The following is a 23936-nucleotide window of genomic DNA, read 5'->3' on the forward strand; positions in this document are numbered from 1 at the left end:
GCATATTGAGTACACTTGGGTTAGTTAAGTAGAAACCACAAATACACAAATAGGTGCCGGAGTAAGAATTGTAAGCTTTTCTATGGAAAGAGAAACATTTGCAATAACCAGGTAAATTAATTAAATCAAATTTAACCAGATAATGGCAACATAAAACATTTCCCCAAACTATCATGGGATTTGCTATAATTTCAACTAAAGCAATAAATGCACCGTTTTACCAATCCCAAAAATTGCAGCGGCGCGCCGTTCAACTTCTCGCGAGATAATACTTTCTTCTGCACTTTGTCAGCAGTGGTTCTCCACCATTTCGCTGCGTCTAAAAGTCTCCTCCCCGTAACCACTAGAACCCGCTCTCTTTCAGTCCGTATTCTAACTTCTTCCCACGGACCTACTCCTACCTCGTTGGGTACCGAGAGACAGTTTAGAATACTATCATCACGGATTGAGTACGATTTTATCCGGATGACGACTCCATCAACAAGAATTTTGTAAAAGAAAACTGGTCGGAAATTTCAGGTAGGTGGGAATTTAAGATGGCGGCCACTAGAAGGGGGGCATGGAGGAAGTAGTAGGGGGCAGCAGGGGGGCTTGTTCGCGGCGGGACACAACATCCAGTTAATTCTGACAAACATTTCTAAAATTGAGGGTTACGAAAGTTGTCCTTGTCTGCATACTCCACTACAACACAGATTAAAAAACAGGTGTCAATGACGGCGCAATTACAAAGTTGCTAATTATTTGGCTTGTTTACCTTCCCTGTAACGTTAGACTTCACCTGCAGCCAGAACATGTACTTCTTAGCATCATGGCCAAACAGTGGCTGTGGCATGGAATTTGCCTAATGCAAGCCAATTTAGCTGCGGCGCGAAAAGATTTAGCTAAAACTATCTGTACTAACAAGGCTGCCGCTAACGTTAGCTCTCCACAGAATAAGACGATCCAAAATTAACAATGGCAACTTATATTCAGGCGAAGGTGTTTGAGTGTAATCACGTTGGCCATATTGGAATCAGAATAAAATGGATTTACACTAAGTCTACTTGGGATATCACTTCTCAACAGGAAAAGTTTTTAAAAATAAAAAACAACAACTGGAGGACATCTTTTAATTCATAACTAAGTGTGCCTGTGTGGGATCACTCGAACCCCCCTTTTATCCCCCTCGTAATCACTGCTACATTTTAGCGAGAAACATTGCAGGAATAATTTATTTTGTTAGTATTTTAACGTGGTAAATCATTTATATTGACTGACTATATAGCTAAATGTATGATTTCAATGTTTAGTAGTTGTGGTTATTTGACCCCGTGCAATGACGTCACAGGTAATTGTTGGGAAGCGGGTTTTAATTCGACTTTTTAAAACCCCTTTTTCGCTTCAAGCGAATCAGAAATGCATTTATAAAGACCCAGACCATTACATAACTTCGGGTGGGATGGGGCGCGTGCGCGCCTAGTTTAAAGTATTGGGAGTATTTGGGCCAACAACGCTCATCTAGATATAAAGGCAAGCTGGATAGGTAGCTAGTCAACTAGTAAACATGCTAGCCATGTAGTTAGCCAACTAACAACAATAGTACCTAACTAGCTAAATCAACAGTTATTGGAACGATACCACCCGAAGAGCGCACGAAAACATTGAGCGTACGAGTGTCACGTTGCTTCAGGAACACCTACATGTCCCCGCTGCACATGCCATGTCCAGATTATTATAAACTACAATACATTTCATTTGCAACAGTGTAATACTGTTGATTTGAATGGCTGGAGGCCCTTGTGTCAATTTGTGCGTGTAGCAATATGTTTGATAATGCCACATATCAGGGAAAAGGTCAGGGGCTACAATTGTATAAACCTAACAAAGATGTTTTTGTTTTTTTATTAAGTCATTCTAGAGATTGTATTAAATATTTGATTCCAAGTAAAGCATATATTGCATTTGCTAGCAAGTAGTCGCTAAATCAAAACACATGCAAAAGTCTGTTGGAAAATGTTGTGAACTATGCCTCAAACACCTCACCTGCCCATATAATACAATGTTTGATTCATGAATAGTGTACAGTGTAACAATGTTGCCACCCTCATTCATTGGCCACTATTGTGCAGTTTTGGAACTCTTCAGATAAAGGGGAAAGGGGATGCCTAGCCAGTTGCACACATGGACCAGAGTAGAACAATAGTTAGTGGTTCTATAATTCTATGGAATTGAAAATTGTATTATAGTCCAGAGAACTGTGGCATTGATCATTTTACTTACCGATTGTCTTTTTATTCAGAATATGTGGACGGGACCTTAATCAGCATCCTGGAAGTGGAAAGCACGGAAGCGCTGTGTCCCACACCACAGACAGGTGATAAGTTCTTCCTTAACCAGAGACATTGACTAGTTAGACAAATTGTTCTTTGCTGGATACTTATTGAAATATTTGTCTATAAATGCATGTACTGTACTTCTATCCGTCAACTGAACTACATCCTCTCACTGCTTCCAGGTGCAGTGTGTAGCCGGAGCAGCACAGCGGGAGGAAGCTCTGGGGAGGAGGAGGTGCAGCAGCGCACCCCTCCGGCTGTGGATGTGCTGGGTGACAACCCCCAGGCTGCGCAAAATGTGGCCGCTGCGCCTCTCCCACCACTGGATAACACGACCACGTCACACCCTGAAAGACACGGACGCGTCAGTGAAAATAACACACCCACAGAGACTCACCCCAACGACAACACTAAGGACAGCCTTGAAAGAGGGGCAATGTCAGATAGTGGTGGTGGAGGAAGATTGGGCCCGTTGCACCCCAAGGACCCTAGTCTCTCTACAAAGTCCCATTCAGACAGGCTCTCTGACACACAGACAGACAGAACAAGCCAATATTCGCATTATGTGTCACAAACTGATAACACCAGCCACACAGACAGACAAACGAGTGCTGCTGGACCAGGCCAGGCTTTGCATCAGAGAGTTGCAGGTGGACTGGTGGTCATCAGTGGGACAGAAAAGGGCCAGCCTCTCCCAGAGAAATTGGAATATAAACAAGAGACTGGAATCGAGGAACTTGGCAGAGAACACCCAGCTAAAAACCTTCCCTCTAAATCCTGCTCAACAGTGTCCCCACTTCCCCTCAGCCCAAATAAAGATACAGTCCCAGACCACAACGAAGACCGAGGGATGGAGCAGACTCAAACAACCCTGTCGACTCAGGCAAATCAGGCCAGCCACATACCTCTGTCTGAAGTCAAAGAGCAAGCAGGCATTCTGCAAAATTCTGAGCAGCCTATTCCCCCGGTGACAATCACTGACAACAGTAAGAAGAAACAAACAGACCTCTCCACAGAACCTAAAATCACGCAGAACTCGAATTACGGCCAAGAAGAGATACAGGGAGCTAATGCGGTGGATCAGGGACCACAAGAATCTGAGAGATCTACAGAACCGTCTGAGAGTAGACACGTCACACTTGGGAGTTCACAAACGCTACTCCCAGACCCACCAACTGACATATCCGGGACCCCACAGTCAAGAGAAACATACTCTGGTCTTGTCCCCTACACGCCCCCTGGCAGTGGTAATTCCACCCCAGACTACACAACTGACAGACAGGAGAGTGAGAGCGATATCCAGACAAATCCCCCTCTCCCAACAGAAGAACGGATTGAGACTAACAGGGCAAAGGAGACTGAAATGGCGAAGCACTCACCCAACTTTACAATCCAGTCACAAAGCTCTTTTCTACAGGAGACAACAGCAGCAACCCCTCCTATCCACCACCTCCCCAGTACAGAAATAGACTTAATGCAGACAGAACAATCTATTGAAGTTCAGATGTGTAATCCTGACCACAAAACCAGGATGGAGACTCCACTGGTCTCTGAGCTCGTGCTGTCAGCTGATGCTCAAGGAGCTGTGTTTCATGGAGGAGAGACCAGCCTGGAGTTGCCTGAGGAGGTGCAGGTGGATCAGTGTGTCCTCCTGGAAGAACATCTTGTCAGTGGTGATACTGCTGTTATTGAATTAACCTCTGAATATTCTGACAGAGAACCAAAGTTTATTGAAGGGACCCATTTGGATATCGAAATGGACCCACTGGCTGCAGGAGAATTTGAGATTTATAGCTTTGTGGAGGAGGAGATTGCGATAGAAGTTGTTGGAGAGAGACCGTCCCTCTCCCCAAGCTACGAAGTAAACTTATTCACCCCACTCATGGAACACTCTGAGAATTGTACAGCCAGTGAGGGACGAGAAATATGCCTGCTATCTCACCCTCAAGCGAGTAATGACAATGATCAAGTCATTATCCAGCATCGAAATGACTTTACCCCTAGTCTCTCCACACAAGATGTAGAGATGACTGATGAAGGGCAGAATTTTGAGCCCAAAAACACAACTACTGAAATTGACAATACTGTGTTGGAAGATTCAAGTGAGGTTTGTGTAGTCCAAACTGTCCCAGTATCAGATACTCCAGATGGACAGACGGACACCTTTACACAAGCTGCATTACCTTGTCTGGAGACCAGCACAGCTGTCTCAGAAAATAGAGGGGTGAGCATTTCCCCAGCCACATGTCTGAGTGACACACAAACGCTGCCAGGGGAAACGGAAGTGAGAGCAATGGCCAGTACATCTTCTCTTGTCTCCCCAATGGATGAATTAACAGAGGGGGTTGTTGTACAGTCAAACAGTCAACACAGTATTGAGGTCCTCTCGTCCCCAATTACCATACACTTGCCAGAGGGTAGAAAGCAGAATTGTCCTCTAAAAAAGGTACCTGTAGCCACCTTACAGGACTTTGATTCTGTAGTATTTTGTGTTTCTTCTCATGAAGGGACCAAATATCCACAGCCCTGTCCAACACTGACAGAAACCCCAGTGGAGACCCAGCAGGATGTTTATCGTACCGTTAATGTGACAGCAACCGAGGCCAACCCAGAGGCTTCCCGGTCCACACTCTCTTCTGGCATCATCGACCCAAAACTCCTCCTACTAAAGCGTGGGGACACCCCTCTCCTCAAACATCCTCCCTCCTTATTGTTGGGGGTATCTAGGCAGCAGAGCAGCAGCCTGATGCAGGCTAGCACTAGCAGCTTCAGCTGTGGCTCAGACACAGCACCTGTATTAGAGTGCCTTCCAAAAGCTGTGTCAGTCGCTGTGCCTATGCCTGTAAGCAGTCATAGAGACCAGACAGAGTCCTCTGTCAAGAGAGAACCCACAGCAGCACCTCCTGCTATTCCCGCTACAAACACCCCAACCCAGTCCCGTATGACCCCTCCATCTACTCCCACACCATGCAAATCTGACAAAGAGGCCTTAACTCCAATCAAAACATCCACAGGCAAAGCAGTGACTGTGTCTCAAACCCTAAACCCTCCGAATATCATCAATGTGTCTTCCAAGCCCCTCTCTGCCCCCAAGTTGCCCTCAACATCAGGCAATGTGACGAGGAGTAAACTCTCCAGTTCCTCCAGTGATGGGAGCCAGTCCGGACCACCGCCTGTCATCCGGCCACGGCTAGCCGGTGTGAAGGGCCCAGGGCTCAGCAGCCCCACGGAGGAGAGCAGTGATGAGGAGGCTGACCTGGCAGTGGAGGCCCAGGCTAGCCGCAGGAGCATGGTCAACCCCAGCCCAGCAGTGAGCAAGGTATGCCCCAAAATGGCTTTCTGTGTAGCTTAGCAGTTTTCTTCAGATGTGCTGCCAAATCAGCGATTATATGTATCAACAGAGACTATTCTTTTAGCAGAAAAGATGGGCTAATGTTTGCTCTGACAGTTTTCTTAAGCAGCATACAATAAACATTTTGCTACTGTGTGAATAGTTGTTTATTTTGCTTATAATGAAGGCATAATGTGTTTAAATGCAATTCTGTGATATTCAATTCAGCAAAAACTGAAATGGAGATTGAAATCAAATTTAGATTTTATTTGTCACGTGCCGAATACAACAGGTGGTATATCTAGCCTTACCATGAAATGCTTACTTACAAGTCCTTAACCAGCAATGCAGTTTTAAGTAAAATAAATACATAAACCAACACAATAAAATAACAATAACGAGGCTACATACAGGGGGTACCGAGTCAATGTGCGGGGTACAGGTTAGTCGAGGTAATATGTACAGTATCAGCCAAAAGTTTGGACACACCTACTCATTCATGGTTTTTGCTTTATTTGAACTTTTTTTTAATCATAACTAAGAAATAACACATGGAATCAGGTAGTAACCAAAAAAGAGTTAAACAAATCAAAATATTTTAGATTCTTCAAAGTAGCCACCCTTTGCCTTGATGACAGCTTTGCACACTTTCGGTGTTCCAAAAGGTGTGTCCTAACTTTTGACTGGTACTGTACATGTTGGTAGGGTTAAAGTGACTTTGCATAGATCATAAGCAGCGAGTAGCAGCAACGTAAAAAAAAAAAAGAGATGGTCAATGCAAATAGTCCGGGTAGCCATTTGAAGAACTTTTCAGCAGTGTTATGACTTGTGGGTAGAAGCTGTTAAGGAGCCTTTTGGACCTAGTACCGGTACTGCTTGCTGTGCAGTAGTAGAGAGAACATAAACTCCCTTTTCAGTTTTGAAGACTTTGGAGCTTGATGGCTATGGTTAATTAAATGTAGAAAAATGTAGCTGGCTGTGTAGGTGCTGCAATATCCACTATATATACAAAAGTATATGGACACCCCTTCAAATTAGTGGATTTGGCTATTTCAGCCACACCATAATATTAAGCACACTGCCATGCAATCCATAGACAAACATTGGCCTTACTGAAGAGCTCAATGACTTTCAATGTGGCACTGTCATAGGATCCCACCTTTCCAACAAGTCAGTTCGTCAAATTTTGCCCTGCTTGAGCTGCCCCAGTCAACTGTAAGTTATTTTATTGTGGAGTGGAAACGTCTAGGAGTAACCGGCTGAGCTGCGAAGTGGTAGGCCATACAAGTTGACAGAACGGGGCCGCGGAGTGCTGAAATTCTGTCCTCGGTTGCTCTTGGAAGCAACGTCACACACTAACTGTTTGTCGGGAGCTTCATGAAATGGGTTTCCATGGCCGAGCAGCCGCACACAAGCCTAAGATCACCATGTGCAATGCCAATCGTAAGCTGGAGTGGTGTAAAGTTCGCCACCATTGGGCTCTGGAGCAGTGGAAATGTGTTCTCTGGAGTGATGAATCATGCTTCACCATCTGGCAGTCTGACAGACAAATCTGGGTTTGTCGGATGCCAGGAAAACTTTTTCAGCATGTTTTCACTGTTTTCCAATTATAGCATTTCATTCTCAGTTCTCAAGATTGTTTCTCCATTTGTTTCATGCAGTGATCTTTCATATGCAGTGTTCTGCTTTAGTGATTAAGTTGGCCACGTTTTACGCCATGTATGTTTTCCAGCATGAGCAGAGACAGAGCAGGCCAGACAAAGGCCCTTTTCTCAAAGGTAAGTGGTGGGTGTCAGACGCTCCAATAGATCACACTTGCAGGATGCTTGCTGATCACTGAATGATTACATGAGATAGCAGGTTGTGTACACTGCAAAGTTTGTATGGGTGTAGGCTACAGAATAGTAAACTTTTTTTTGTTTTGTTTTCAATGCAGCATGTGATTTCTTGAGGTATAGCCTACGGTATCAAAGAGAATTGTTGATAGCTTGATATACAACATGTTTGAGACAGATTTAGCTGTGATATCTATGCATGTTTGTTCCTACTGGAACAGAGGCAATCTTGTTATGGTCCTGCTCAAAAGTCCTCATTTCCTTCTCGCTGCCATTCCCTCTGTTTACAGGTACGCCAGTGGATAGCAGACAGGGTCACGCAAAGTTTGTCACCCGCCTCCTCATCCACTTCATCCCCCTCTCCCGGCCTATCATCCTTCATTGACTGGACTCCCAGCACTACTCCCCTCATTCTCCGAGGTGCCCAGGGCAGGTTCCTCTCTCCGCCCTCTATTGGCCCAGGAGGCTCCTCCCCATCGGACCCTGTCACTCCCCATCGACCCCGCATGGAGCGTCACGCAGACATGGCTGAACTAGCCAAACACGTGAGTCGGGTTCTGATTTGGACCAGGTCTCCTGCTCATCCTTCTGACCTTTGTTCCAAATTGTCAACTGTGAATAGTTTTTCACTTAATAAACTGTCTAGACTGGGTCAATCTGAGTTGCTTTATTTCTATAATTCCGGATGTGAACTATGTGTTGTAGGAGGCAGAGATAGAGGGCAGGACCGTAGCGTTGAAGAGGGAAGGCTTTTGGTCTATGAAGCGACTGACCCGCCTGACGGAGCCGGTCCGGCCCAAGGTTCACTGGGACTACCTGTGTGAGGAGATGCAGTGGCTCTCGGCCGACTTTGCCCAGGAGAGGAGGTGGAAGAGAGGGGTCGCCAGGAAGGTAAGAAACCCTCTTATATCACTTTTATTTTACACCACTTGGCATCCCTCCAAAGTGGCATCCATATTGCAGAGAGATTGGTATTAGCTATTGTTTGCTTAACCACTGCCATGATTTCAGGTTAGGTCCAACAAGTTCAAAATAACTCAATTAAATATGCATGTTTCTCCAGGTGGTGCGGATGGTGATGCGACATCACGAGGAGCTGCGGCAGAAGGAGGAGAAGGCCAAGAGGGATGAGCATGCCAAAATCAGACGAGTCGCCTCCAACATAGCCAAGGAGGTCCGGGCCTTCTGGAGCAGTGTTGAGAAGGTGGTGCAGTACAAGCAGCAGTCCCGGTTAGAGGAGAAGAGGAAGAAGGCTCTGGACCTCCAGCTGGACTTCATCGTGGGCCAGACAGAGAAATACTCTGACCTCCTCAGTCAGGCCCTGGAAACGGCACCGGCTGGGAACAGTGAACCTGCACCCTCACCACCCAAAAAATCTCTTCCACTTGTTGTGGATGAAGATGGTGAGAACTGTTTCTTGAGTATCCAGATTGCCACCATTCAGGCTCTCTAGTTATACCAGTGGAGGCTGCCGAGGGGAGGATGGCTCATAATAATGGCTGGAATGGAGTGAATGGAATGGTATCAAACGCATGAAAACCATGTGTTTGATACCATTCAACTAACTCAATTCCGGACATTATTATGAGCCGTCCTCCCCTCTTCAGCCTTCACTGGTATAACTAGAGAACCATGAATAATTTACAACATAAGGAGGTTGTTGTAGCCACTGCTCTTACTTCAGCTGATGTATTGTGCATCCTGGTGCAAAATGCCACGTTGGTGATGGATGTGTTGCTTTGAGACTTTGTGAAAAGCACTGTTTTAAAATGCAATTAATTGCTATTGTTGACCCAAAGCATCTTCTGTAAGATTCAGTTGCTAAGGTGTACACTAGTACTCTTCAGTGTGCCTCTGTTTAGTCTCCATTAGCAACTGTCAGACTCAGTGACGCCAGTCCAGCGACCCCCGCCACTGCGGAAATCTAATTAGCATTTTTATTTATTTATCCCCATTTTTAAAAAATCGGTCAATTTTAAGCTAGAGATATATTTGTTTTGCATTGGATGCGTCTCAATCCACCGCACATGACGGTTGCCTCCGTTTTGCTCTACAACCCCCACAAGAGTCTTGGGCCTCGTCTGAAGTCGGTACAGCCGATCTGACAACTTCTGTCTGTAGCGTCCGAACAGTTTGGGCTACACACTAATATGACCCCACTGTAGAAAGAGGAGACTCATGAACATGTACAGTGCATTCAGAACGTATTCAGACCCCTTGAATTGTCCATGTTTTTTTGTTACGTCTCAGCCTTATTCTAAAATTGATCCATCTACACACAATACCACATAATTACAAAGCAAAAACAGGTTTTTAGACATTTTTGCAAAAGTATAAAACAACAGACCTTCAAACCCTTTACTCAGTACTTTGTTGAAGCTCTTTTAGCAGCAATTACAGCCTTGAGTCTTCTTGGGTATGACGCTACAAGCTTGGCACACCTGTATTTGGGGAGTTTCTCCCATTTCTTCTCTGCAGATCCTCTCAAGCTCTGTCAGACAATGATCCAAAATACACAATCAAGTCAACGTTAAAAAGCAACAAATTTGAAGTTTTGGTCCAGACCTAATCCCAATTGAGATGTTGTGGCAGGACTTGAAACGAGCAGATCATGCTCGAAAACTCCCAAATGTCGCTAAGTGAAAGCAATTCTGCATGGAAGAGTGGGCCAAAATTCCTCCACAGCGACATGAGAGGCTGATCAACAACTACAGAAAGCGTTTGGTTGGAGTCATTGCAGCTAAAGGTGTCACTACCAGTTATTGAGTATAAGGGGGCAATTACTTTTTCACAGCAACTGAATGGTGTTGCATAACATTGTTTATTAAATAAGTATGTAATTGTTGTGTTATTTGTTCACTCTGGTTGCCCTTTATCTAATGTTACGTTTTGGTTGAAGATCTGATAACATTCAGTATAAAAAAAAAATATGCAAAAGTAGAGCCAATTCTAAAAGGGGCAAATACTTTTTCACAGCACTGTAGCTCAGTAGAACCCACCCCGGTTTAGACCGGGCTTAGACTCTTATGGGTTAAAGTGCAAAACTAATTCTCAGTGTAATTCCGTTATGGTGGAATTGCCCAATGCAAAAGGCCTGTCATCTCCTGCCTTCAATTTCGGACTAGAAACAATGCAATTGTTGCATCTCTGAAGTGCAGTGACATTCCAGTCATCAGATGTGACTTAGTAGTTAGCATAATGGAAGCGAAGCTTTGCCAGAGATTGGAGACTGTTCAATGCTGTTCAAATAAGCATGATGCAGTGTCCTGCACAGTTTCTAGCCCAGGTGCCTTAACAGACTGGCCAATTGGAGACCAGGTTTAACGTTCCTCTCTTCCTTCGTTCCGTCTGCAGACAGAGACTTTGAGCCTCCGTGTGGTGGTGAGGAGGAGGAGGATGATGAGGAGACCATCGAAGTGGAGGAGGAACAGGATGGCAATGACCCTGAGACCCAGAGGAGGGAGATTGAGCTGCTAAGACAGGAGGGGACCATGTCCCTGGCAGAGCTGCTCAGCACCCTCAAACGGCCCCTTTCACAGGTGGGTACCATTGAAACAGGAGACTGGGCAGAGCCCCTCACTCAAACACATGCGTACTGCATTCCCATGCCCTTCCTTTGTATAAGCTGATGCACATTAACCTAATTGTTCATACTTTAAAATGTTGTAAATGTTGTTATTTGGTGGAGACTGACTTTGTTTCTTCCACAGGAATCGGAAGAAGAGTGCTCAGACAATTCGTCCACAACAGTGGACGAAGACGCAGAGTTCACAGCCAATGAAGAGGATGGTAAGTGAGGCCTTGTTATCCAATTGCAGTGAATGTTATGTGCATGTAAAGTAGCTCACTTGTCAATATATTGACTTGGTTGTGAGTAATTGTGTAATTATTTGTCCCTGTCTGTGGTGCTCAGCTGAAGATGAGGAGGACACCATCGCAGCCCAAGAGGTGGTGGAGGGGGAAGCTGATCACGCGGGCGAGCTGGATGACTTGGCCAAAGAAGGTAACCTCCCACACTACTAAAATAGTATAACAGCTGTATCTGCTGCACAGATGTTGAGTCCAATGTGCTGTCTAGTTGTTTTTAAGCTATTGTCATTACAAGCTCCACAAGCCACTTTTCTACTCCTATCTGTTGCCATGACGTCCATTATTCAAGACCATTCTAAACTTCATTTTCTTCCAATTCCCCTCCCAGGTGACATGACTGTGGAGGAGCTGCTGGAGAAGTACAAAGGAGCGTATGCCTCTGATTTCGAGGAGCCCTCGGCATCCGCCTCTCCTGCCAGCTCCGATGAGTCTGAAAATTCTGTAGACGAGCAAGAGGAGAGCGAGGAAGACAAAAGTGACGTGGAAAGCAACATCACCACCTCAGGTACTGCCCACTGTAACAAAACAGAACATATTTGCTCTCTAACCTAGTGAAAACTCTACGGAGCTTCACACTGAGCTTTCAGATTGAATTGATACTGTAGATGGACCTACAAACCAAAAACCTACTTTTCCCAGGGCCTTTTACCTTATGGATTTGACTGTCAAGATAGTGCATTTGTCCTGATTTTATACCATGCTCACTGCATTACCCCTCTTCTCACCTAATCACTCACCAGATAATGAGGACAGTGGTGAGGAAGAGGTCATTGACAATGATGAAGAGGACAGTGATGAAGATGAGTGCGACGAGGGGATGGAAATCCTGCTGAAGGAGGGTGACCACAGTCCCCCTCTCCCAACAGGCCCGCGGCCCAAGAAGGAGATCAGCCACATTGCTGCTACTGCAGAGAGCCTGCAACCCAAAGGCTACACCCTAGCCACAACCAAGGTGGGTAACCCATGCCCTACAACACTGGCTAGATGATCGAACAAGGATCCTTTGCTATTAGTTTGTAGTTGACTTAAGGGAAAGGTTAATATTGTTCCATTCATTCCGTTCTAGCCATTACAATAAGCCTGTCCTCCAATAGCAAAATACACTACATGACCAAAAGTATGTGGACACCTGCTTGTCGAACATCTCATTCCAAAATCATGGGTGTTAATATGGAGTTGGTTCCATATAAAAAAAAATGTGCACATTGATAAAATATTCTAAACATAAATACCTTATTTATATAAGTATTCAGATCCTTTTCTATGACACTCAAAATTTAGCTCAGGTGCATCCTGTTTCTATTGATCATCCTTGAGATGTTTCTACAACATGATTGGTAAATTCAATTGATTGGACATGACTTGGAAAGGCACACACCTGTCTATGTAAGGTCCCACAGATGACAGTGCGTGTCAGAGCAAAAACCAAGCCATGCGGTCGAAGGAATTGTCTGTAGAGCTCTGAGACAGGATTGTGTCGAGGCACAGATCTGGGGATGGGTCCCAAAACATTTATGCAGCATTGACGGTCCCCAAAGAGCACAGTGGCCTGCCTCCATTCTTAAATGGAAGACGCTTGAAACCACCAAGACTCTTCCTAGAGCTGGCTGCCCAGCCAAACTGAGCAATCAGGGGAGAAGGGCCTTGGTCAGGGAGGTGGTCGATGGTCTCTCTGACAGAGCTCCACAGTTCCTCTGTGGAGATGGGAGAACCCTCCAGAAGGACAACCATCACTACAGTACTCCACCAATCAGGCCTTTATGGTAGAGTGGCCAGATGGAAGCCACTCCACAGTAAAAGGCACATGACAGCCTGCTTGGAGTTTGCCAAAAGGAACCTAAAGGACTCTCAGACCATGAGAAACAAGATTCTCTGGTCAGATGAAACCAAGATTAAACTCTTTGGCCTGAATGCCAAGCATCATGTCTGGAGGAAAGCTGGCACCATCCCTACGGTGAAGCATGGTGCGTGGCAGCATCATGCTGTGAGGATGTTTTTCAGAGGGAGGGACTGGGAGACTAGTCAGGATCGAGGCGAAATATGAACGGAGCGAAGTACAGAGTGATCCTTGATGAAAACCTGCTCCAGAGTGCTCAGGACCTCAGACTGGGGTGAAGGTTCACCTTCCAACAGGACAATGACCCTAAGCATATAGCCAAGACAACGTAAGATTGGCTTCAGGACAAGTCTCTGAATATCCTTGAGTGGCCCAGCTGGAGCCCGGACTTGAACCCGATCTAACATCTCTGGAGAGACCTGAAAATAGGCTGTGCAGATATGCTCCCCATCCAACCTGAGCTTTGAGAGGAGCTGCAGAGAAGAATGTAGTGTCAAACCCAAGTACTGAGTAAAGGATCTGAAGACTTATGTAAATGGGATATTAAAGTTTTTTTTTTTTAAATATACTTTTGCCAACATTTCTAAACCTGTTTTTGCTTTATTGTTTGTTCTTCGTCAATAGGTTAAGACTCCCATTCCGTTCTTGCTGGTGGGCCAGCTGCGTGAGTACCAGCACATCGGCCTGGACTGGCTGGTCACTATGTACGAGAAGAAGCTCAACGGCATCCTGGCTGACGAGATGGGCCTGGGGAAGACCATCCAGACGATCGCCTTGCTAGCTCACCTCGCCTGTGAGAAGGGTAAGACATTGAGTCATTCATACACTAACATTTCAACGTTTTACCAGGACAATATAAGAGATGTACACAACCTATATATCGGATACTAAATCAAGTTGGTTGTTCAGGTAACTGGGGGCCCCATCTTATTATCGTGCCAACCAGTGTGATGCTGAATTGGGAGATGGAGCTGAAGCGCTGGTGTCCTGGATTCAAAATCCTCACTTATTACGGCAGTCAGAAGGAGAGGAAACTCAAGAGACAGGTAAACAATCACCAAATCCCCTCGTAAATGGATACAAATCGTCACTGGCACTTACTAACTCGGGACTATCGCTACTTACGATGACCTCTCTCCAGCGCACTCTGTTCTGGGCAGTCCTCTACATCTTGTTTCACCCTTTGCCGATTTTTCTAATTGTCTGCCTTAAGCTCCTGCCTCCAGGTATTTCTTTGGCAACCTCTTATCCTTTTCCCTTGCGAGTTCCAAAATAATCTTCACTGGCGCTGCCTCATCTCCTTTCTGGTGCTCCTTGTCTCATTCCAACTGAACAAAAAGTCAGCCTTGCATATTGAAGTGGATAAAAGCCCTGGCCCACTTGAAGTGGATCAATTCAAGTGCCAGATCCTTTCGATAAGCTAATAAAAACGTCCTCTTTTTTTCAGGGTTGGACCAAGCCCAACGCCTTCCATGTGTGCATCACCTCCTACAAGCTGGTGCTGCAGGACCACCAGGCCTTCCGTCGCAAGTCCTGGCGCTACCTCATCCTGGATGAGGCCCAGAACATCAAGAACTTCAAGTCCCAGCGCTGGCAGAGCCTGCTCAATTTCAACAGGTCTGCACTAAGGGAGGAGGGAGGAGATGGTTATAGATGGCCAGTATAACTGTTGCCATTGAATCCTAATTTATGAATGAATAAATAATAATAATAACGCAAAGGATTCTTATAGCGTTTTCTAAGAACCTTTAGACAAGTGCTTCCATTTCTCTGCATTCTTCCTTTACTAATATCAGTCAAAATTATGACAACAAAAGCTAAAAGTTCTTCGTCCAGTAGAATACAAAAATCTTTAGTCGCAACCTCTGGTCATTATAACGTCTTCTATGTTTTTTTTTCCTGGCCCCAGTCAGAGGCGCCTGCTCTTGACGGGAACCCCGCTGCAGAACAGCCTGATGGAGCTGTGGTCCCTGATGCACTTCCTCATGCCCCACGTCTTCCAGTCTCACCGGGAGTTTAAGGAGTGGTTCTCCAACCCACTCACCGGCATGATCGAGGGCAGCCAGGAGTACAATGAGGGCCTGGTCAAGAGGTTACATAAGGTAAGAACTCAGGCTGCCGTAGATGGAGGAACACGCAGGTGGTCAAGGGGGGGGTGGATTGGTCTGAATATTTAGGAGGGTCCAGCATATCTGTTAAATAAGAATGTACTATTTATCACCATGAACTGTTTTAGATGTTTGTGCTCATTTGAGATGTTTTGAAATCTATTCTGTTCCCTAACCCGACATATCACCACTTTTTGTTTTTCCCTTCCAGGTGCTCAGGCCGTTTCTGTTGAGGAGACTCAAGGTGGATGTGGAGAAGCAGATGCCTAAAAAATATGAGCATGTGGTGCGCTGCCGTCTGTCCAAGAGACAGCGCTTCCTCTACGATGACTTCATGGCACAGGCCTCGTAAGTATCTATAAACAAGGGTGTTACTGGAAGCAAATTAATGCATTGCAGGAGGGCTCATTGGTTTGAAAATCTGCCAGTAATTAGCTAATGAACTGTGCAGTCCTATTTCTAACATTTCCCAGAATGTTTTTACATCTATGATGTTGTACTTTAAACAGCTACTGTTGCTTAGATCATCTACTAGTTAGCATTGTATAGGAATTCCCCTTTTCTTTTTCGTCATCTCACTGTATTTCTCTCCCTTTCTATCGCTCTCTCTCTTAGCACCCGGGAAACGCTGGCCAGCGGTCACTTCATGTCTGTTATCAACATCTTGATGCAGCTCCGTAAAGTGTGTAACCACCCCAACCTGTTTGACCCGCGGCCCATCCACTCCCCCTTCATCACCAAGCCCATCGTCTTCCACACGGCCTCCCTGGTACAGAGAGCCCTGGAGATCTCCCCATTCAAGGTTAGTGTGTGTGTGTATGCACATATAAACATTTTAGATGCATATAAAATGCATTTTATATGTATCTAAACCTCCATAACCGAACCCCTCCACTCCTCTGTCCCTCAGCGCGGTGACCTGTCTTTGTTTGACCTGGTGGGTCTAGAGGGCAGCGTGTCCAGGTACAAGGCCGACGTGTTTCTGCCCCGACGGAAGGTCAGCCACCAGCTGATCCAGGAGGTCATGGAGTCCCCCGACCCTCCTCCCCGCCCCAAACCTGTCCGTATGAAGGTCAACAGGATGTTCCAGCCCTTACCTAAGGCTGATGGTTGCACAATGCTGGTGGTGAACAACCCTCGGCTCACCTGCCCGGTCACCCCTGCTACTCAGGCCCCAAGGCCCCGTCTCATCCAGGATGTGACCCCAACCCTCACCCCTTCACCTCTAGTCCAACAAGGTTAGTACTAAATAGCATGGATTTAGAAATAAATAATACATGAATAGTTGCTGATTTGACATTGAAAAGATCAACACGATCCAAGTGTTTTTTTCCCCCGTTATTTTTCTTACGGTCCGATTTTAACATGTGTTCCGTTTCTTGTGGAAACTTCTACACAGACAGACAAACTATTGTATTCTACACAACCCAGATCTAAAGTAATCCTGTCTTCTCTTCCCTTGTTTCCATGAACCCTCAGCGGTGTATTCAGTGGCACCCACTGGCCCTTCATGCCCGCCTGTGCACCCCAGCAGCCCCTGTGCGGTGGGAACTGTTGTGAGGTCTGGCTCCCCAATGCCAGTCTTGGCCGTGCGCTCGCCCACCGCCTCCTGCAACCCCGCCACCCATTCCACCCCTACTTCCAGCAACGTCATGACACAACGGGTTCTGCTCAGCCCAGACATGCAGGCCCGACTTCCCTGTGAGTACCTGCCATTCTCTCAAACACTATCGGGCAACCAATGTGTGTGAACAGTGCATAATAACAAACTGAAAATGCACTGGATTACCTTTTTAAAAAAAAAAAAATGGTATTCCTACTGGTGAAATTACCCTCGTCAGCATTTCTTTAATGACTCTCTCTTTCTCCGTCTCAGCTGGGGAGGTAGTGAGTATCGCCCACCTGGCCTCGTTGGCTGGGCGTCCTGTGTCGTCGTGCCAGGGCAGTAAGCCTGTTACCTTCCAGCTGCAGGGCAACAAGCTCACCCTGTCTGGAACCCAGCTCCACCAGGTCCCTGTGGCCCCTCCACGCCCAGTACAAGGTCCACTCACATCCTAACAGTAACTAAAGTATCATATGAATGGCCCATGTCATAAAACTCTAGAATGTGTTGATATAGGCAGCCATCTTTGTGTTCTATTCAATTTAGTGGTACAGTATCTATCCTATACTGCGCTGACAGGAGTGTCTAAATGGGTTCTTACAGTGGGCTCCGCAGGTAACTTCATGCATCTGGTGACCAGCGGAGGGCAGCACCACCTCATCAGCCAGCCAGCCCAGGTAGCAGTGTTCAGTTCAGCCAACACCCATGCTGCCACCCCCTCTCCCGCACCCTCGGAAATCCAGCTGCCTCTCAACGCTTCTCAAGGTACAGTAGCGTCCCCCTTCAAGACTACGGTCACTGATCTGATCTTCTCTGGTTAGCCGTCTTTTACCCTGGACTTGTTTTTTAAACGGTTCATGGATGGTCATGTTCTTACTCGTCTTTCCTCTCCAGTGCCCTCCTCCATGGTGACCAGCTCTGGGATCGTGAAGATCGTGGTACGCCAGTCAAGTAAGGAAGGAGGAGGTGTACCCACCCTGGCGGTGCCCCCTTCTCCACGCGTAGCCCCCCAGGCATCACCCTCCATACACCACCATGCCAATACCAACATTGCTCTGAGATCCCCCCTTGCACATTGCCACCCCGGACCCGCCACTGCTCAATACACCCTGGCCCCCCCTAGAACCCCTACGTCGGTCACAATTAGAACCTCTACCCCAGCCCTTCCTCGTATCCCTGCCCCTCCTCAAATCCCTATCCCAGCCCCTCCTCGAACCCCTACACCTGCCTCCCTTCAGAACCCTATCCCAGCCCCTTCTCGAATCCCTATCCCAGCCCCTCCTCGAACCCCTACTCCTGTCCCCCTTCAGAACCCTACCCCAGCCCCCAGTCAGCCTGAGCCCCCTTGCCCAGTGCTGAAGGTAGTAAAGGGGCCAGCAGAAACCAGCACAGAACAGAAAGGTGAGTTGAAGAATGCAAGTCATTTGAAAACTGTTTCTGTATTTACAATCCCTGTATTGAACAAGTCACTTCTCCTCTCTAGCTCGCCTGAATTCTTTGTCAACACGTGAGGAGAGCAGCGACACTAAATCAGCCGTTCCTAAATCAGGGTCTCATGTTGGTGGATTTGTCCCCCCTCGACCTCGGGCACAACCTCGCCCACATCCTCGCTCTCCCTTCTACATGGTACTTCCACTACATCTGCTTTTTTCTTTTACTAATCTCTCCCCCCCCCCCTTGCTACTTGTTTAAATCACCATGTAGGTAGTAATGAGGTTGTCATATTTTCTAGCATATCCTACAGTAGTACCTTCTTGAGTTATGTCAGTCATCAGTCCACAACATAATTCTTAACCTGACTCCTGTCATGTTCCTTTAAAGAGACTTCATAACTTTTTTGTATATTTTTTTGACAATGCTGTGCCGATCTGATCCCGCCTCCCACTTTAACCTTGCAACCTCATTGGACATCATTCCACCTGCCAATCAACATTGGGCGAGTTAGTTTTGCATGGCCTGGTGCTGACACTGGGCCATGTAAAACTAACTCGCCCAATGTCCCTCAAAGTTTGGTTGTGGTTAATTCCTTGTTGTACAGACCAGTATGGCAAGAAAGCAATTGTGAGGATGTAATTGTATACTTATGGAAAAGTTATAGCTTACTTATGATTGCATCAAATGTCCTACTCCTTGAAAGTTGTGTAATAATTTATATATTGCATTTGCGTACGTGATAAATTATGATTGCTGAAAATCAACTGCAGTGTTGGATTGTTACATATCATGGAATGAATACCTGTCTGCATGTTTATAAGGACAGATGGCATGAAATTATTTGATTTGGATGGATGGTTGTAAAACAGAAAGGTACTTTATTTTTTGAAGTAGGTGAAATTTGCAGTATACATTTCTCGAGAGTTGTGTGTGTGCCTGTGATTCCCGCAATATATTCCAAAATTCAAACGAAAGATACAGGCGGCAGCATTTAGGAGACACATGGTGTTTCTGATTAGTTTGACAATTGTCTTCTAATGTATTTGTTTGGCTACATTACCATCAATAGCGCACATCATTTTCTGCTTGGTTTCCAGATAAATGTAGCCTATTGAAAGAGAATGATGCAAGGATGTGATTGAAGTGTTTTTGCTGTGATCAAAATAACTGATGTTAAGTGCATGTAGCAAGGCAATCCCACTCATTTCAGTGCGCTCACTCACTACATGAACGAGCGTGTCTCTCATGCACTAAATTATTCCAAGTAAAAATATGATTCTGTGCCTTTTGCCGCTGGGAGAGAACTGCAGATGGTTTATTATTCATGTATGAGCCATACATTGACGCGTTCAGTCCAAAACGGGAGGTTAAAAAAAAGAACAAGGTTGTTTTCAGTCCTTTGGAGCTCCTCTTTAATTGTTTCTGTCTTATCAACTAACAAACTGTTCCTTTCCTCCCTGTCAGTCATGGCTGGCAGACAGCCGCAAGAAGCAGCGAGACAGCCGCCTGGCCCAAATCATCCGGATCAATGACCTGCACTGCAGCGCCATGCCCGTGTACGGCCATGAGGTGCTGGACTTCCTCACCTTCCTCCCGGTCTCCTGCCCTGCTCCGGCCCCCAGGGCCCTGGGTCAGTGGGGCCGCTCGGGCCACACCGCCTGCTTGTTCGCCCAGTCCCACAGCACCGTGGACTACTGGGACCAAAGCCGCGCCCTGAGGGAGGCCATCCACACCACTGAGGACAGGCTGCAGCTGCTCAAAGATGTGATAGAAAGGTAACAAACTGACTGCTGCTTTCCACTGTATGGAATCACGAGACGTTCTAGCCCTTCACTAACACCTGTTTAAAAAATTAAAAAACGAATCACCAAGCCCTTCACTAGTTAAATCCGGTGTGTCTGTTTTCAAACACTTTCTGTTTATCTTTCTTGTGATGCCTACCTGATTTTTTTTTTTTTTTTTTCTACTCCTCCAGGTTTACGTTTGTGATCCCACCGGTGGAGGCTCCGACCATCACCATGCACAGCTGCCACCCCCCTCCATCTCTGAGCCACAAGCAGGCCATGTTCACCTCGCTGCTCTCCTCCCAGGTGGCCCCGCTCACACGAAGTCTGCACCGCATCCAGTGCAACATGAGGACCCACTTCCCTGACCTGAGGCTGATCCAGTACGACTGCGGTGAGGCCCCACTCCTCCGACATCACACTTGTTTTTCAGTATACAACATAGGACTTAACACCCTAGAGTCGATTGACACACCAGTGCGTCAATCTAAAAAAATATAAGAGTTAAAAAATGAACACTATGGAAAGGGGAGACTCTCACGAACACTATGGTGGTCTCAAGCGCAAGGGAACTTGTCTGAAGTCGGTGCCGTTGATGTGCCAACTTGTTTGGACGCATCCGAACCGTTTGGTTTACAAACTAATGTGATCCCACTGTGAAACTCGATGGTGTTCTCCGTTATGATCTATGACCCCCCACAATTATCACGGGACTTGTCTAAAAGTAACTGTTACAGGTTTTAAAAAATCAATGGCAGTGTGGAGGTAGTTTTGTTCCTACCCTAAAGTGGTTCAAAATGTGTTACAAAATAATATTTATATATTTTCTAGATATCGGACAGACACTTCAAAACCTTATTCCTTATGACATCTTTTTACTGTCTTTTTTTTGACATTTAAGAACGTGTTTGAAGTTGATATTTCTTAGGACCGTCATGGTGATTTTGATGTATAGTAACAAGCCCACAATGCGGTTACTAAAATCCGATTTGGATATACACTGGAAAACATAACTGAAGTTTTGGTCCCGTGTTTCATGAGCTGAAAAGAAGAGAAAAAATCCTTGAAATTTTCCACACGCACAAAAAGCTTATTTCTCAATTTTGTGCACAAATGTGTTTATATCCCTGTGAGTGAGCTTTTCTCCTTTGCCAAGATAATCCATCCACCTGTCAGGTGTGGCATATCAAGAAGCTAATTAAACAGCATGATCATTACACAGGTGCACCTTGTGCTGGGGACAATAAAAGGCCACTTTAAAATGTGCATGTTTGTCACACAACACATTGCCACCGATGTCTAATGTTTTTGGGAAGCGTGCAATTGGCACACTGACTGCAGGAATATCCACCAGAGCTGTAACCACGCCAGCCCAGGACCTCCACATCTGTCTTTTTCACCTGTGGGATTGTCTGAGGGGGGCCTATGCCCTCCCAGGCCCACCCATGGCTGCACCCCTGCCCAGTCATGTAAAATCCATAGATCAGGGCCTAATGACTGATTTTCCTTAATGAACTGTAACTCTGAATAACTACGAGTGGTGCGGTGCAGACCAATTTATTGGATGCGTATGAAAGCTTGCTGAAAGATCGCAAGATAAATGAATGCTCTGACTTCTGCGGGGGCCGCATTGCAGCAAATGCGGTCCGGCCATTGCAGACATTGGATTGACCATGCAGAGTCTTTTAGGAAACTTGTCTTGTTTTAGCTTGGCATTTGTTAAGGAATTTGAACTCCGGCACCTCACATCAGTTTGGCTGTGTGTTTGCACACACCATGACACGAAAAGCCACTGTGTCAACTAGAAGTGTTGTTTACTTCGATGATGAGTCGGAACGGGTTCTCTGGGTTCACTTGCTCGGGTTCTGTGTCTCTGGGTTCAGTTCTCCAGAGCAGCGTGTCTTTCAGTTGAAGACATTGAGGCATTTGTCTGAGGGGGGTGCTTTTAACTCAATACAGCCTTTGGACAATAACACTGTGGTGTGTGTGTGTGTGTGCGTGCAGGTAAGCTGCAGACGCTCCACACTCTGCTGCGACGGCTGAAGGAGGGCCAACACCGCGTGCTCATTTTCACCCAGATGACCCGCATGCTGGACGTGCTGGAGCAGTTCCTTGGCTACCATGGGCACATCTACCTTCGCCTGGACGGCAGCACCCGTGTCGAGCAGAGACAGGTGAGTGGCGCTATGACTCCTGAGCTCTATGGGATTCTGTTGTTGTGTTGGTCTTCAGCAACTCAGTCAGTAGGAGTCAATTCCATTCCCGAAGGAATTTTGCAGCTATTTGGTTTCTTGAGTTGAATGGAATTGACCCGGAGTTCAACACTGTGCTGAAACTGCTAACGGATGCTGACTGTCGGTTGAAAACCAAAAACATTTGTTTTCTCCTGTGTCCATCATATATCTTTCTCTCCCTCTCAGTCCCTGATGGATCGCTTCAACGCTGATCGCCGCATCTTCTGCTTCATCCTGTCCACGCGTAGCGGCGGCGTGGGGGTGAACCTCACGGGCGCCGACACTGTGGTGTTCTACGACAGTGACTGGAACCCCACCATGGACGCCCAGGCCCAGGACCGCTGCCACCGCATCGGACAGACCCGCGACGTCCACATCTACAGGTGCCCAGTTGAAACCCTCCCCTGAAAGTCTCCAGAAACAGCATGAGTTGTCCGCGTACTTCGACTCCGAAAGTATGACAATGTGTTGAACGTCTGGTGTGACTATTCTCCCCCCCACCCCCTTCCAGGCTGATCAGTGAGCGCACGGTGGAGGAGAACATCCTGAAGAAGGCCAACCAGAAGAGGATGCTGGGAGACATGGCGATCGAAGGAGGCAACTTCACCACTGCTTTCTTCAGACAGGTACGTCTCCACTGACACTGGTCTTTGACGTCGTCCATTTGCTCTGACTTGAGGGCAGTTCAAAAACGAACTACGCTCCTCTCTCTCCTCTCAGCAAACCATCAGGGAACTATTTGATGTGACGGAGGGGGAGAAGAAGGAGATGATCGTGGAGCTCTCTGTGCCCCAGCCTGAGGAAGAGGAGACTGTCAACAAACAGAGCACCACCATCCTGGAGCAGGTCAGTCACAACCAACACACTGGCAATAACAGGATGTATAGAAGGTTTACAGGTGTGTTCAGAGCAGGTGTCTCTCAGATCATAGACGCCTGTTTATACCACAACATACAGCAGCAGGAGTCTGGAAGAGACCCAGAGACTAGCACCTGAGTGTTTGGATCAGCACGGACTCCATACGAACAAGCTTTAAAAATACAATGAATAAACTTGATTATTAGAGGTCAAATGATTGTGTTATTTAAGTCAGCAAACATCTTACTCCAGGTGGCACTGTTCCCATAAACACATTTTCTCTCTCTGCCACAGGCCCTGTGTCGTGCCGAGGATGAGGAGGACATAGTGGCCGCCTCCCAAGCCAAAGCAGAGCAGGTAGCTGAACTGGCAGAGTTCAACGAGGCCATCCCATTGGACGAGGCTGGTGAAGGGAGGGACCCAGAAGAAGAGGAGCTCTCCAAGGCCGAGCAGGAGATAGCGGCTCTTGTGGAGCAGGTGATTGTTGCTCAATATCCCTGTTTTTGGCCTATCCCATCTGTTATTTGACGATGTGGAGCAAATCTGACCGCCTGTCTTTTTCCCCCACGTCTCAGCTAACTCCTATAGAACGCTATGCTATGAACTTCCTAGAGGATTCACTGGAGGATGTGTGCAAGGAGGAATTAAAGCAAGCCGAGGTAAGATTGCTATTTCTCAGTGCATTTAAGAGAGCTTGACATGTGTCCATGTTTAATTGGTTCACCCTATT

General features: G+C 46.5%; 1 protein-coding gene across 2 annotated transcripts in view; it reads left to right on the top strand.

Annotated features, from left to right (window-relative positions):
* Window positions 1–283: 283 nt before the first annotated feature.
* The window catches only part of LOC112224138 (helicase SRCAP), a 29638-nt gene continuing 5985 nt past the window's right edge, over window positions 284–23936 (top strand). Inside the window, exons 1-31 of one of the 2 annotated variants that reach the window (XM_024387476.2) lie at window positions 284–519; window positions 2279–2353; window positions 2495–5631; window positions 7769–8023; window positions 8184–8369; window positions 8542–8881; window positions 10833–11017; window positions 11189–11267; window positions 11392–11481; window positions 11677–11853; window positions 12089–12300; window positions 13810–13987; window positions 14095–14231; window positions 14633–14802; window positions 15095–15287; window positions 15505–15641; window positions 15909–16095; window positions 16204–16531; window positions 16773–16994; window positions 17170–17334; window positions 17512–17661; window positions 17791–18297; window positions 18380–18522; window positions 19795–20105; window positions 20306–20508; window positions 22119–22288; window positions 22535–22731; window positions 22860–22974; window positions 23069–23194; window positions 23501–23683; window positions 23782–23865. In XM_024387476.2, the coding sequence (XP_024243244.1) occupies window positions 2749–5631; window positions 7769–8023; window positions 8184–8369; window positions 8542–8881; window positions 10833–11017; window positions 11189–11267; window positions 11392–11481; window positions 11677–11853; window positions 12089–12300; window positions 13810–13987; window positions 14095–14231; window positions 14633–14802; window positions 15095–15287; window positions 15505–15641; window positions 15909–16095; window positions 16204–16531; window positions 16773–16994; window positions 17170–17334; window positions 17512–17661; window positions 17791–18297; window positions 18380–18522; window positions 19795–20105; window positions 20306–20508; window positions 22119–22288; window positions 22535–22731; window positions 22860–22974; window positions 23069–23194; window positions 23501–23683; window positions 23782–23865 (8313 nt within the window). In that variant the 5' untranslated portion in view covers window positions 284–519; window positions 2279–2353; window positions 2495–2748. Of the gene's footprint in view, window positions 520–2278; window positions 2354–2494; window positions 5632–7768; window positions 8024–8183; window positions 8370–8541; window positions 8882–10832; window positions 11018–11188; window positions 11268–11391; window positions 11482–11676; window positions 11854–12088; window positions 12301–13809; window positions 13988–14094; window positions 14232–14632; window positions 14803–15094; window positions 15288–15504; window positions 15642–15908; window positions 16096–16203; window positions 16532–16772; window positions 16995–17169; window positions 17335–17499; window positions 17662–17790; window positions 18298–18379; window positions 18523–19794; window positions 20106–20305; window positions 20509–22118; window positions 22289–22534; window positions 22732–22859; window positions 22975–23068; window positions 23195–23500; window positions 23684–23781; window positions 23866–23936 lie in introns of both variants that reach the window. The other variant, XM_024387475.2, reaches the window with a different exon arrangement.

The sequence above is a fragment of the Oncorhynchus tshawytscha genome, linkage group LG25 (assembly GCF_018296145.1).
Source record: "Oncorhynchus tshawytscha isolate Ot180627B linkage group LG25, Otsh_v2.0, whole genome shotgun sequence".
Taxonomy (NCBI): domain Eukaryota; kingdom Metazoa; phylum Chordata; class Actinopteri; order Salmoniformes; family Salmonidae; genus Oncorhynchus; species Oncorhynchus tshawytscha.